Source organism: Rhinatrema bivittatum, chromosome 2 (genome assembly GCF_901001135.1).
Source record: "Rhinatrema bivittatum chromosome 2, aRhiBiv1.1, whole genome shotgun sequence".
Lineage (NCBI taxonomy): Eukaryota > Metazoa > Chordata > Amphibia > Gymnophiona > Rhinatrematidae > Rhinatrema > Rhinatrema bivittatum.
In genome coordinates, this window is record NC_042616.1 from 511,510,671 (window position 1) to 511,525,544 (window position 14,874).

Sequence of the window (14,874 nt, forward strand, 5' to 3'; positions counted from 1 at the left end):
AGTAATTAAAAAGAATATGCTTTAGTTTTTAATGACATACAATGCCTATTTCGTTTCACATTGTTTCTAAACTGACATGCTAAAAAATTCACAAAATCTGAATAAAAAATGTTCCATTTAGTGTACACTACTTCAAGTTAGTGTGCACTATTACAACTGAAATAGTGCGCACTAAATGAAAATTTAAAAAAAAAAGAAAGAAAACCTAACGAAAAGAAAAAAAAAAGGGGGGGGGAGAAAGCAAAACGAAACGAACCAAAACTTTTATCGATGCACACCCCTAATTACAAATGCTATTACCATTCCAACAGTTTTAAAACTTGTGGTGAAAGGTCAAATATCTTTCCATATGTGTACAGGAATGTAGATGGCATAGATTCCCGAATACCACCTCTTTTATTAAAGTTGGAAACAATTTAATGGAAGATTTCAAAACCTTCTGACCTACAAGAAGGCATGCACATGTCCTGGTTTGATATACCTTGTTTATGATAATTGATGCAGTGGTTGTGGAATTGTTGTCTGGAAATGCTTACAGATTAGGCTTGTTATATAAATAAAAGATGCACTAGATCCCAGGTGAGTGTTCCCAGTGACTTCCATAATTAGGTTTCCACAGCAAAACTACCACCATCATTTACCAGAAAAGACCATATTGAGAGTTGTTACAGTATTCAGTGAACCCTCCATAATTAGGTTTCCACAGCAAAACTACCACCATCATTTACCAGAAAAGACCATATTGAGAGTTGTTACAGTATTCAGTGAACCCTAATAGACTTGGTCTGAATATATTTAGATGTTGCTAGACACTAGACCATGTGAGATCCATAATTACCAATAAAATGGGGCTAATAAATGTTTAAGTTACGATATTACTTTGATAATTTGTGTCCAAAATCAGTGAGGGAGGAAGAATAGCCTAGTGGTTAGAGCAATGGGCTATGAACCAGGAGACCAGGGTTCGAGTACTGCTGTCGCTCCTTGTGACCTTGGACAAGTCACTTTACCCTCCATTGCCTCAGGTACAAACTTAGATTGTAAGCTCTCTGGGGATAGGGAAATACCTCCAGTACCTGAATGTAAACCGATGTCAAATCGAATGTCTGTATATAAAAATAAATAAATATCAAGCACGCTAATTCACAGTTTCTTACCTAATTTGCCACATAGTTCAACTCCAGCCCATACGCCGTGTGAAAAGTCCACTGGACCGATGTACTTCACTGTTCCAGTTTTGTTATTTCCAACACAGACTTGATCTCCTACTGCTAGCAAGTCAGATGGGGCCTGGGCATGGAGGCTGTCCTCACATTCTGCGATGTCCAAATGCTGCTTTCCATGCACATCAGGAGAATCGGGGCATGCCTGACAGAAAAACCCAGTACTTTTTGAATTTGACATCTGATGAGCCCGTCCTATGGGCTCGCCCTCTAAGTCCAAAAGACTGCCTTTGAAAGCAACTTGTGTATCTTTCTCTCCGTTAGAAGGACAGACAGAATAAGTTTGCTTTTCAGTAGCATGTTCAAAATCTTTTCCATCCTCTACGCCCATGAATTCCGTAAACGCATGATCTTCAAGAACGTCTAAAATGTGCTCCACCGTTGCTGCACAGGATGAAAAATCTACAGAATGGAGGTTTTTTGTGCCAGATGAAGAGTCCAGTAGAGAAAGGGAGCCAGTTCTATTCAGAATTGTAGATGTATTTTCTGTGGTATGTTGAGAGCCTGCAGTCCTTTTGTCTAAGGCACTTTGTTCTTTAAGTAATGCCAGGTTTATCCTATCTTTTGCCAGCTCTCTCTCTGCTTCTGTAAATTCCTTGCTGAAAGACCTTTTGAAATCACATGCCAGAGAATGACCTGAGTGGTCAAGGAAATCCAAATCCCTCATCTGACTGGCCAGTTGGTCCGTGCTGTCACTGCAGGGAACCATCATATCAGACAAAGTAGCAGTAGAGGCGCTGTGAGAAACATAGCCACTAGTAATACTGCTAGTGGTGGGACTTCGAGACACCTCCTTCTCCAAGACCCGGGAGCTGATGAAGTCCGCTTTCGAGGAAAACCAGTCCCTGCTCTCCAGGCCAGCGTTGTAAACAGTGAAATCTGCAAACTCCTCAGGTACGTAGGGTCGTAAGCTCTGCGTGCCCTGCAAGCTCATCGCTTTCTTGTTGATGGCTTCAAGCTCACTGTCGTCTTCCTCAGAGTCCTGCACAAATCAAGCACAACGGTTGTCAGTGTGGCTTACAAAACTATTTACAATTTCAGCAGAATTTTAAAAACCAAATTGTTTTGTTTTCAGTTTTGAAAAAGAATAATGCCCATTTGCCCCTCAATATCTTATTGTACTCTTGGTCTCTTCCTGATTTTACTCCCTGGGATCCCAAGCAGCAGCCAATTCAGGTCACATACCAGGCTGAGAACAGGACAGGAAATCTCCAAGGTGACGTGCTATTCATGAGATGCCTTGATGTGTTATGGGCACCAGGCTAATATATTTATTCTCTTCAAAATAGAAAAAATTATTGATGCAATTTTAAAGAATCCTCTTTAAAAGTCAGCTAGGTGTGAAGGGATTTTAATATTCAAGGAGACTGATTCTTAGGTTTGGATAGTCCATGCCTACATAGATTTTGATCAGAATATTTAGGCCGCAATGTATAACTGGAGTGCTTAGACATCATTTTTACTCAGTTGCCTTGTTTTCAAATATAATGAGGCTGCATCCAGAGCTTTCCCATTTCTACGGAATTAGGATTCACTCAGAACAAGCCCTCATGATTCTGGGTCCCAGAGTCCAGTACTGGCCCCATACAGGATGGCAAAGTGCATATTGAAGAGAAAAGTTTGTAAGGTAACTGGACCCATGACAGAAACACACAAATTTCATCAGCGCATAGAATTCCTGTTTCAGGTACTACTAAGTTTTAAACTACAAGCATGATTAATGATTCCTATATTGACAGCTGTCAAGTTGTACTGTCTCCCCCTTCCTATGGGGAAGGCACTGAAATCAATCTGATGCAATTGCTATCTCGATAAAACACATACTCACAAATGACAAGTGACTCCCACTGCAACTGAAATGCTGCTTGAGTCTCAACAGAAAGTTCCTGCATTTCAGGTTTTCTAGCACATAATTATCGTGCAGCTCCTCACTGTTCTCAGGTTCTATCACACGTAAACTACAACAGATGTAGTAAAAGGAACAGATACTGTGGCTCACTGCTGTATCCAAAGCAATTTAGATCAGGAGAAAAGAAGAGCACTCACTCAGGAGACTCAAGCAATTCACAACTTTGGGTATGCTTTAAATATAACATTATGCAACCAGCAAAATTTCCATTTCTCATTCTTGCCCTAGAAATCTAAGTATAGGGGCTTCAAATGATTTTAGTCACGGGGCAGTGAGATAACGGCCCGTGCTGATGCATGACCTGCGTCAAATACAAGGGCATCTAACAATAAGGCAAAGGCAATTACCTGCTAATGGCAAACACCAAGGATACTATCACTATTAGAACATGGAGTAAGAAAGTAACTGTAGAAAGTGCTAGAATCATTTTATTTTCAAAACCTCTTTTAATTGCTGCATTAGTGGTAAGACTTTGTGAGCTTTTACTGCCACTTGATCCTGGCTGAAACTGGTGGCCTGCTGCTAAGGTTTCATGCCCCAGCACTGGAGATACCGCTCTGAGCCGATCTATAGGTGCTACATTTTATCGTAAAAGAAAGCACCCAAAAGGCTAAAACGGGGAAGAAAAGGAGGCTGCCATACTACAAGGAACAATTGTGCTGGTAGCACAATCTGAAAAACGAATGACCTCAAAACTGCCCGCACACAATGACAGAGGAACCCATGGAACAGCGCACTGAATGGGCCAGCCTATGCTGACAGGGACTGAAACTGTCACGCCGAGAACACGATGACAGGCATGAACTGGGGAAATGCTGCAATCAAACCTGGTGCGTCTGCAGGAGCTGACAACACAGCCATGGTAACCGTGCAACGGGAGCCACTGTTTGAGAGTGGATGCCACTGGGAAGATGAACATTCACAGCATGAATAAAAGAGATTATTGTATTCTGTATCTTGATGAAGGGACACAGAAGAAATGTCACACAAAATTAACTGGATGGGCCACTGGGTGAATGCCTTTGCTTTGAATTTCTATCTTGATTCCAGGGGAGCACAATAGGTAAGTGTGGAGGCAGAAATGACAAGTCTGCTCTGCTAACCTGAAACCCTGACAATCTGCAACAGCCCAGGGATAACCTGCTTCAAGTAACAACTGCCAATTGCTCTGAAAGGCCGGCTGCAGGAGCCATCCCTTGCTGACGTCATTAATCAGGGCAGACCGGCTCTTTAAGGGGCTGTGTGAGACCAGAGGTCTTCTCCTCATCAGGGTGAGTGAGGCGCTGGTCTGATTTCCATCAAGGCGCCACCTCCTCCCACTGAAAGAAACACTTCCTGGGACTGCACAGGAGGAGAGGCCAGCTGTAGAGGTTGCCTCCTGCTGACATCATCAGCCAGAGTAGTCCGGCTTGTTAAAGGGTCTAGCCCATGAGGGTCAGATGCTAAAGGGCCGCAGCAAAGGATGTGCCCCTTCGTGCGCACTGCTGTGCAGCTGAAAGCTCCCTCAGACCCACGTATCTCTCCTAAGCACCATCACTCATCTGCAAGATGTCACACACCATCTTACACGACTTAACCAATCTTCACTATCACTGGCCAAGGCATCACATTTCTTTTATTATCTTTTGCACTTTCAAACTATGATGGCATTGGTATGTGGTCCTACTGAGATCTGTTGCATGAGGTCCTAAAGGGCTTCCTTATTACTTGATGGTGGTCTGTAGATTAGGAGCAACCCTCATTTGGGTTGGGCATCTGCTTGTAGAAAGATGATTTCTATATCATCTAGTTTTCATGTAGGGGATGGTGAAAGGTTCAAAGATGTCAAGGAGATGATAGCTACCCGCCGTCTCTTTTTGTTTGGCGCAGTGTGTGTGTGTGTGTGAAGGTATAGTCATGAGGGCAGAGTTGGTTAAATAGTGAGGAGTTGGCCTCATGAGCCCATGTTTCAGTGATACATAGAATGTCAGTTTGGTCATCGGTAAGGAGTCATGTAGGTGGCTTGTTTTGCTGTGAATGGTGCAAGTGTTTAGTAGCAGCGTTTTTTTGGGGTTTTTTTTTTGGGGGGGGGGGGGGGGTTGGTGTGCTGGTCTGACTGGGTTGTGCTCAACTTCTGGTTTCTCTTGATGGGTATTGGAGAACCTTGGGTGGGGTGTTTTTTTGTCTGTGCTGGCTGGATTTATAGAATGGTGAGTGTATGCCTTGTCAGTATAAAAAATGCATTCCATTATGATAATTTTTTAGTTCTGTTCTAAAAACATGTATTAGAAGTTCTTTGACAATGTTCTTGAACATTGTCAAAGAACTGATCTGATGTACTTGAGTCACAGCTAGGTCCTAAGAGGTATATTTAAGACTAGTCATCAGCCTTTTCACATTCATTTTCCATTGATGTAACAAGCTCTTTGCTTTCTCTTTAAAGTGCTTCTGTTCAGATAGGTTATTTTGCAAAAATTGAAGGGCTTGGGTTTCATGCATGTTTTACCCCTGACCTGCTCAGTTTTCAAGTCACGTGCATTTTGTTACTCTTTACTGTTCATTAAAATGTATCAGTCAGCTCTGGCTGCATTCTCCCTTCTCATGGCATTGTGATACAGCAGCTAGGCCACAATATAATAGTCTCATCAGAAGGAGAATATAGATTGTGCAAGAGTAAAGAAATGCAACCAGCTAAATTAAAGTAAATCTAATTATTATTTTTGGGCTTTATGTACCATTATTGTGTTCATTTGTAAACTGCCTTGGATCAGGGTACTATATAAAAGACAAAACAAATTACATTTCATACAGTGACGAGTCACCTGGAACTTGTCATAGCTCAGCTTTCAGAGTAAGGGTTGCATATCATATCAGTTAGAAAATAAAGAGAGACAAGGAAATTGATATTCAAAATGCATTTATCCGGTAACTTTTGAGTTATCCAGATAAATGCTGGTATTTGAATATCTGGATAAGCAGGAGACATTTCAGGGACGCTCTAGGGTGGAGCTGAGGGTACTGCAGAGACAGTGGCACTGAGGGTTTGGAGGGTGCTGACTGTGCTGGCACGGTGGGAGCTTGGGGGGGGAGGGGGAAGGCAGTGAGTGGCCCTGGAGGACTTTCACTTTGGAAAAATCTTTGGGATTTGGAGATGGCGGGAGAGAATTGGGTTGTTGGGTCCCACTTTTGTCTCGCTTGGGTGGGGGAAATCGGGCCAGCAGGCTGCTCGGACTTTTTTTTTTTTTTTTTTTTTTTAAAGACAGCCACTAGCTTTCCAACTTTTCCTTATCCTGTGATATATTTGGGGGATTTTAAAAGGACTCTCCAAATGGTCTCAGACTGGGGATGGGCCTAGAATGAAAAAGCATGGCCTGCTCTTTGCCTCACCGGGGCGGGAGGAACTGCAGAGCATGCTCTCCTCACCCACCTCCTTCTATCCTTTCCCTGATCCTCCGATTGCTTCAGTCAGACTGCCCCCTCCTCCCAACTCTGCTCATCTCACTCACAGTTCAGTGCCTCCAAGCCCCATTCTCACATTCTGAAAGACCTTCAATCCCCTCTCGCCTCCAAACAAGCCACAGTACCTCCGATCTCTTCCCTCACTCTTTTTGCCTTCCACATCCCCTCACCTGATAACTCTTGAAAGCTAGTCATAGATGTATTTATTTATTATTTAGAGAGTTTTTCTATACCGAGGTATAGCTATCAGCCTTCACCCCGGTTTACAGTTATAACAACATGCTACATTTACAGAAAACTGTGAGGAAAAACAGAGGTTACATCTGAAGATTAAATAATTGAAATTAACAATATTATAAATTAAATTAAGGAGTCTTACAAGTAACTTCAGGGGAAAAATAATGTTTAACACTAGAAGTGTTTATAAACAAACTATGTAGTACTTAGTTTATGAGCGTTCTGATAAATGATTGTAAATTAGGTATGTTGTGTGAAATTAGCCAATACCATCTTTGAATGCTTGACAGAATAACCAGGTTTTGAGCTCTTTTTTGAAAGACTTGATGTTGGTTTGAGCGGATAAGTGATCGGGTAAAGAGTTCCATAATTTTGGACCAGCTATGGATATGGCTCTTCTCCTTGTGTTGGTTAGTTTGGCTGAATGGAGTGATGGTATATCAAGTTGTAATTTACTTGTTGTTCTGGTTGTCCGATGCGATCTATGTACATGTATGACATTGTCGAGAGCCGTGTTGTCTGCTTTGTGAATTGCGTTGTGCAGAATTGTAAGTATTTTGAAATAGATTCTTTTTTCTACTGGAAGCCAATGTAGGCTATTGAATGTACTGAATTAAGACCCTTACTACATGCATTAAGAGTTAACTCTTGATGCCTGTTGTAAGAAAAGGATAGTTAGTGTATCATAAGAAACTATATTGTACAATATAGTGGTAGTATCCTCCCAGATGAAGACATGAAGAAGAAAGAAAGACTTACATGTTGGACTGAGTGGTTTTCAATACCATAAACACCAACAGCCTGGACAGCAGGGACTGTCCCTATAATAAAGGCTTCCCATGTGAGAGAGGAAGAGAATTCCAACATCCAGGTTAGGAGTTCCACCATCGATCAGGGTGGGGGTGGAGTACTTGAAGGAATATGCAAAACCGTGCAAGAAGGAAGTGCCAGTTCTGATTAATTTGTAGTAGCCTAGAGGAAAAGACCAAAATCCTTGCTGGCTGGACTGGTGTGACTGAACAAAATGTAACAGGCTGTTTTTAAGGGTTAGGTGAGCAGGACTGGCCAATCATAAGGCAGGAATCTCCATCCCCCTTATAATAATTCAATATCAAAGTCACTTTCTTCTTCTGAATAGCAAATACAGCAAAAGTTACAGTACCACTGATATCCAGTGAGCAAGACAAGCTATTTCAAATTTTAAGCAATAACGTCACAAAATCAAGGACTGGAATCTACCTTTATGTTACTCTGTGCTAAAATTTCCCTCCCTCTCACCCTGCATTCAGAGGAACTTAAATTTCCCTGTAGTTCACATCACTGACTGGATTGCTGGGAGAAAAAGCAGGCAGGGTGTGGACATCAGACAGTACCCATCACTTATAAACAGTCCACCACAGAACGCTCTCCTCAAAAAAAACAAAAAAAAAACCCACCCTTGCCCTGCACTCAACTATTGCACCCTGGGGGCCACACAAAGAGGAAGAATTCAGCATATCTTTTTGTGGCAGCAAGGATGATTAGAGCATTTTGATTCTTTAAAGTTAAACAAAACAAAACATTCTTAATGAATGCTACAATTACAAAGTAAATCCTAATTAATAATGGGACAGGTTAAGCAAGAAAACTCTCAAACCAAGTGGCTATGGCAAGCTAAGCGTGGGCTGTTAAAGGTATTTGATTGGCAAACCGCACGAGGATTAGCAATCATGCCTTGTTTGAAAGGGTACCATGTAAATCACAAATTAATGTCTCAGAGCCATGTGTATCGAAGCACACACACATAAGAAGCTTGCTGGGCAAATTGGATGGACCATTTTGGTCCTTTTCTGCTGTCATTATTATGTTGTGATTTATGCAATATAGCTCTTTTTTTATAATATCGTATCCTCTTAAAATCCCATTGAGAGGTACAGTAAACATATTGGATAAACAGATTAGCTGACACACAACAGCAGAAAGTTCACAAGGGCTGCATAGTGTCATTCTACAAAGCTCTATACTCATTTGTAAAGTGGCCCAAGCACACAGATTGTGGTTTCCAACTGAGCTTTGCAAAAAGGCTGTTTTTTGTTATTTTCATGCAAGTGGAAGCAGAAAAGATGCTGTTCAGTATTACAGGATGATAAAGTATAACAGGATGTTAATTATAAGCAAAAATAATAACTTCAGCTGTTCACCTCTCATTGGTTAAGCACGAGCTTCCAAACATAACCCGCAGCTGAATGCAAAGTTACTTACTGCCAGGGGGCTTATCCTTTGCAGCTTCAAGTACAGTCTCAAAATCTGAGCAGCATACATATGTGTGTCAGAACATTATCGAGGCAATTCTGTTTAACTTTAATGCTATCAAACCTTGCTAAACTATCATTCCTTAAATTGATTTTTTTCACAAACTGCATGCATTGAAAAAATAAAGCAACTGAGTGAAAAAATAAACATATGAAATGTGTAATACACATGGGAAAGTAAAATTAAAAGACAAAAAATATTGCAGATTTCTTTTTTTGTTGCCGTTTTGACACCTGCTGCGTGATTGCCCGCATCAGGGCATAAAAACCCACCACCAGGCACTAAGAGAAACAGATGCCAAAACAAAAACTTACAGTCTTTTCATGTATGCTATTGTTTTCTGCTGGCATGCTGCTGGCACTGAATCCTGAGGGCACAACAATGCCAGTGCAATGTGTCTGAGATGAAGGCATGCTCTGTAAAGGTTAAGACACATAACACATCACACAAGGGACACACGGAGGTTACGACTAAAGCATTAAGTTCATGCAAGCTAGAAGTGTCAAATATTTGGCATTAACATGAAACATGCAAGCCAGTCACAGTTCTCTATGTTAACCTCTATAAAAACTTGTGCAAGCTTCTCCAACTTTCTGGAACCCAAGTTAAAGATGGATGGCACTCAGGAATAGGTATATGCATTCGTTCTTCCATTCGTTTCAGCAGTACGCACATATCTAACATGGATAGCGTGCATGCAGAAATGAATGGTATGCACGTATAAACACGCCGAATACATACACACACATCATTTGTTTCCACGCGCACGCTATCCATTGTCAGATATGGGCATACTGTCGAAACGAATCAAACAAACAAAGCAATGAATGCACATGCTTACTCAGGAAGTTCCCCATATTCCCAGAAAAGAATAAAACTTTTCCAAATATTTATAAGATGGATTACAATTAGACAAATGTTTTTTGGGTATTAAGTAAGATTTTTTTTAAGTTAAGAAAGTTTTTGTTTTTATTTTTCATCCCCACACAAAATTAAACAATAGATTCAGTTTACTTACCACAAGGAGTGGGGGAGAAAAAAAAGAAAACATGTGCAATGGGGGATGGTGATAAGACTACAAGGATCACGTAAGGCACTGATGGGAACACATTTTCAACTTCTGTGCCATCAAATAAAAGAGACAAAGAATTAGCAGATTTTGGGGGCAAACGTAAGTGGGACCTGCATCATTAATAGAAATTGGCAGGAATAGACAATATGGGCCCTTGGGCCATAGTTTGTCATCGCTGAGGCTAAGGCATGATAAGATTACACACACACACACACAAAATCACAAAACACCAGCCATGCCAGCTGTGAACAATCTACAGCAGACCACAGCAAAACAGGGCTCACCTCGTGGCTAAGCAGAGGCTGGGTTTCCACAGGCAGCTTTCGTTTGTGCTCCTCCTTTACAGGCATCAAGGGCTTGAAAAACTTTGGTGGCTGAGGAGAAAACACTTTAAATGGACTGGCCAGGGCAGCATGGGCACTCTCCGGCACACATCCTAGAAAAAGTAAGTGCCAAGTGTTAATTCTCTGGAAAAGGCTCTGTTATCTCTCTGGATCGTGTGGTTGCACGAGATCAGAAAGCAAACCATCTGCTTTAAAACATAATGGGGGGTGAGGGATCACCACCATCTAGGGCCATCACTTTTGTAGCTTATTTTGTTTCCAGGGTTCTCCGGCACTAAATTAAGATGAACTCATTTCATCTCTTCCGCCAACCGTTCCTTTGCTCTCAGACATATCTTCTTTAGAGATGACTGATTACTATTGTTAACTGGAAGACAGTCGTCCTTTTGGAAGTGTTGTACTAGGTGCAATTCTTGTGTACTAACTGCACATTCTTCACAGAGTACAGGCTAGGTAGAGAGTACAGGCTACTTTTATTTCAACTTTCAGCACGCCCAATAACACCAAATCTTCACCGGTGTGTATCGTGCTGTACGTACCAGTAACGCTGTATCTTAAACTGCGCCCCCCCCCCTCCCAAGCCGTCCCTACCCCCCACCACTAGTTTAAAATTCCCCCTGTTACACTGATATAAATAGTAAACTGACCCATTCTTCTATGTTGGGTCTCTCTCTCTCATATTGCAAAATGCAATAAAATATATTTTCGTCCAGTACTGCAAATCGCGATTTGATGTAAATACCTATAAATAGGAAATTTACCTAGTCACATACACCCTTTTTTTTTTTTTTTTTTTTAATGCGGGCGCTATGCTTGCTAGAAATATAGCAAAATGATAAATCTAGGTCTAAGGAGGAGAATTTAGGGAGGTGCCATACAGCACAACCTGCATTGGAATTTAGCCATGATGGCTGAAATAATATTCTTACTCTCGTGAAACCGCCATGGGGTCTTTAATGTGCATAGTTTGTCACTTCCTTTGAAACCTGGAATCTGTGGCATTTTGGCGTTGGTGTAGAGAAGCGGTTGGTTTAGCACTTATTTGAGGGAGAGAGGAGTGTTCCCTACTGTGTTACCATCACCTCCTTCTGCAGCACTCGGTGTCAGCCACAAACCTATTCAGCCTTTTGAGATCTTACAGAGCTCGATGCCAATCGGGGCGTAGAGTGCAGGTAATAAAACTGAAGTAGCCAAAACGGGGCTAGACAAGAGTATTTATTGCATGTTCAGGAGACAATTTTCAAAAGTCCATGGGTAGCTTTCCCTGCGTGCTTTACTCCAGTTTTTAAAGGGGACGTTCATGGGTATTTACAGGTTGAAAGCTGCCTAGGGAAAAAGTAGCTGCAGGCATTTGTATTCTGCATGTTAGCTCTGTCCCCTCAGAACGGGTGAAAGTACCACAGGGGCGTTGGCCATTTCTCAAAAATCCCATTTACACACATAAATAGCTTTTGGAAAATTGCCCTCTCAGTGGGGTCCATGCCATAAACATTATAATTATGTTTTTTCCCCAAAAAATACACAGATAATACTGGAGAGTCCTTATTCAAAGAGGTTTGTCCAGCTACCTTGGGATTTAGCCAGATGAACTCAGGGTGTCTGAGTTTCCTGCTGATTTGACCAGCCCTGACTTATCCTTCTAAGTTGTTAGCTGGCTGAAAACTTATCTGGATATGACAGGGGCATGGTGGGGCAGAATAAAGTTATTTTGGTTAACTTAGCCAGCCAACTCTAGGACTGCCTCAGAGCAGGGAGTCTTGTCCCGCTGAACATCAGTGACAAGTTATCTAGCTTACCGTATATGGACTTCGGTAATATTAGTGCACCTTAGCAGACCCACTGCCAGTTTCCTTAGCACAGAGGCAAGCATTTGTCACGATAAAAATTAATGACACAACAAGCCTTCCACCTCCGACGAAGATGCATCCTGGTTGGGAGCAGCTGATGACACAGATCTTCGGAAAGTGTCTTGTGTCTTTTATTCAGTCACTCAGGTTGATGCTGCTCTGCATGGCATAAGGAATTAGTGGATGGGAACATTAGAAACAATCTCACCCCCGCTGTTGTCTTTATTCCTGCGAGGCGAGTCCCTGGGCAAGCTGCCATAACACGACACGTCCTGATAACTGGAGGAATAGTCTGAGGTATCACCCTGGGCCTCCAACCAACCCTAAATAAAAAAAATCATAACAGTAGCAGCGAGAAATCAATGGGCACCATCACACACCTGCCACTCAGAGGGGTGAGCCTGGGCCCTAGCATTAGGGATTTCACTAGAGAAGAAAACAAAGCCATCCTACCAGCTGCACACACACCATTGGCTGGCTCTGTCCTACATGTGGGGGGTGGAAGGCCAAATAATGTCAGGAATTGCTCTGAATAATTTCAGGGGTCTTATTTTTGTCAGAACAGGGCAGGATGCTTTGTATCATGCTGCGTGATTTTTATGCTGCAATTTATTATGTTTGTAAATGAATTATACCTTGTAAGTTGTTGTGCTAAATGTGTTATGTTCTATATTACACTGAATATATTCTCATTTTATCGTTCACTGCTTTGATGAGTCTTGGACTTGATTTAGTGGTTTATAAGCTATTAAATTAAATATGGTGTTCTCAAGCTACTTGAAATGCTCAGTAATCACGAAATGTCAAAAGGCATCAGTTCAATTTTGATAACTTACTGCTGAGAAACCGGAAACTGGTCTCCTCCAAGCCCAAGTCTTAATCAGACATCCCCAACTCAGGTCTGGACAGTTCAGCTCTGATGCTCAATTAGCAGACTCAGGCCAAAGCTTGGCCTTTATCAAGGCATCAAGGAGTTTTCTCCTTTTGCTGCTCTCTACTATACTGTCATAGATCAGGCACTGCAAGTGGTGGGGAAGGATGCAGCCCCCTTCTGATTATACCTTCCACCCGCCCAAAGGTGAGGTGAGCACTGCTGAAGGGACAAAACTGGGGTATGGAAACCCAAGGCAGGAAGCTCTACCACTATTAGGTCATCCATGAAACACGAGTTTACAGAAAAAAACCAGGAAGGAGCCCATTCCTGCACCTTGGATCCTGTCTCTCTATTACAGGGAGAGACAGAGACTTGGCTGGACAAGTCCAAGCTCCTTCCTGTTTTATTAAGCAGCTTCTGCAGCCCACACATTTCTAAAGATCTTCAGTTCTCTGTATCTCACACATATACCCACAGCAGCACACCTTAGCATCATCATCTTCGCAGCCAGAAAGATCCGAACGACTAGAGGATGCCTAGAAAACACCAAAAGATAAACACAGTTCAGTTCCAGGGATTGCTCTCAGGCTCTGGACATATCTAATGCAGAACCCAAACGCCACCTGCACCTACTGAATGGCATTGAAGAAAAGCATGAACATTATATGCAGGGTGCGATCCTTCTTATTAGGCCAACAACAAAATTATACACAAATGCTGCCAAATGAAAAAATAAAAATAACCACGACTTTGGTTCTTCCAGACCTACCTCAGTGTCAAAATGGCCAAGTAACGAACAGTGAGGGCAGCCCTGAAAGCCCATATTTTAACACAATAGATTTTCATTATATTGAAACAAGAAATTATGTTTGCTGTGTCAGCCCACTTGGATACATGGAATTAAGGGTCAACGAACAAGTTATAGGTGATATCTTTTCATTGGATTAACTCTGTACATCTGTGATAAGCTTTTGAGAGTTATCCTCCAGCTGACCTGATGAAAAGAGGATAAGTCTAGAGAGCCTGACATAACCGTATTGAAACGGTGCTTTATGGGGGAATTTTGTAACATCGTGCACAACTTACATCCATTTTCAAAGCGAACTTACGCACATAGGTTCGCATTGAAAATTATCCCACCAGATCTACTCCACATGGTAAAATATATGTAGAAATTGTTCTGGAAAATTTATGTGCAAACTGTTTAAAATCCAAAAGCATGTGATTAAGGGCAAACCTCTACCCAACTCCACTGCCAGGAGCACTTCTGCTCGATCCGGGTACACTTACGCACTAATAGGACATACGTGCGCACGTCTGCCTGTATATCGATTGGGCAATTTTAAAAAAGCCCATTTCTGCGGGTAAACACATGGTTTTACCCATGGAAATGCTTTTGAAAAGTATCCTCCAAATCACTTTAACCCACTTATTCACAGAAAGGCTGCTATTAGGAGAAACAGAAACCTGAAAAATAAAAGGTTAAGGCTGGCCCGGTGGCAGTGCTGTGTACGCAGAAGGGCCTGGGTTCAAGTCCTGGCTCAGGTCTTCCACTGCCCGGGTCGGCCAAGGCTGGGGATACTGTAGAGGCAGCACACATAGCCCCTCCAATAGAGAGGAAATCCCAGTCATGGTGCA

General features: G+C 42.0%; 1 protein-coding gene across 7 annotated transcripts in view; it reads right to left on the minus strand.

Moving 5' to 3' along the window:
- KIF13A (kinesin family member 13A) overlaps positions 1 to 14,874 on the minus strand; it is a 374,589-nt gene that overhangs the window by 10,659 nt on the left and 349,056 nt on the right. For 3 of the 7 annotated variants that reach the window (XM_029590721.1, XM_029590720.1, XM_029590725.1), the window contains 5 exons: positions 13,722 to 13,772; positions 12,571 to 12,685; positions 10,456 to 10,607; positions 9,414 to 9,515; positions 1,158 to 2,205 (listed from right to left, as the gene is read on the minus strand). In XM_029590721.1, the coding sequence (XP_029446581.1) occupies positions 1,158 to 2,205; positions 9,414 to 9,515; positions 10,456 to 10,607; positions 12,571 to 12,685; positions 13,722 to 13,772 (1,468 nt within the window). Of the gene's footprint in view, positions 1 to 1,157; positions 2,206 to 9,048; positions 9,094 to 9,413; positions 9,516 to 10,455; positions 10,608 to 12,570; positions 12,686 to 13,721; positions 13,773 to 14,874 lie in introns of all 7 variants that reach the window. The other 4 variants (XM_029590724.1, XM_029590726.1, XM_029590727.1 and 1 more) reach the window with 2 other exon arrangements.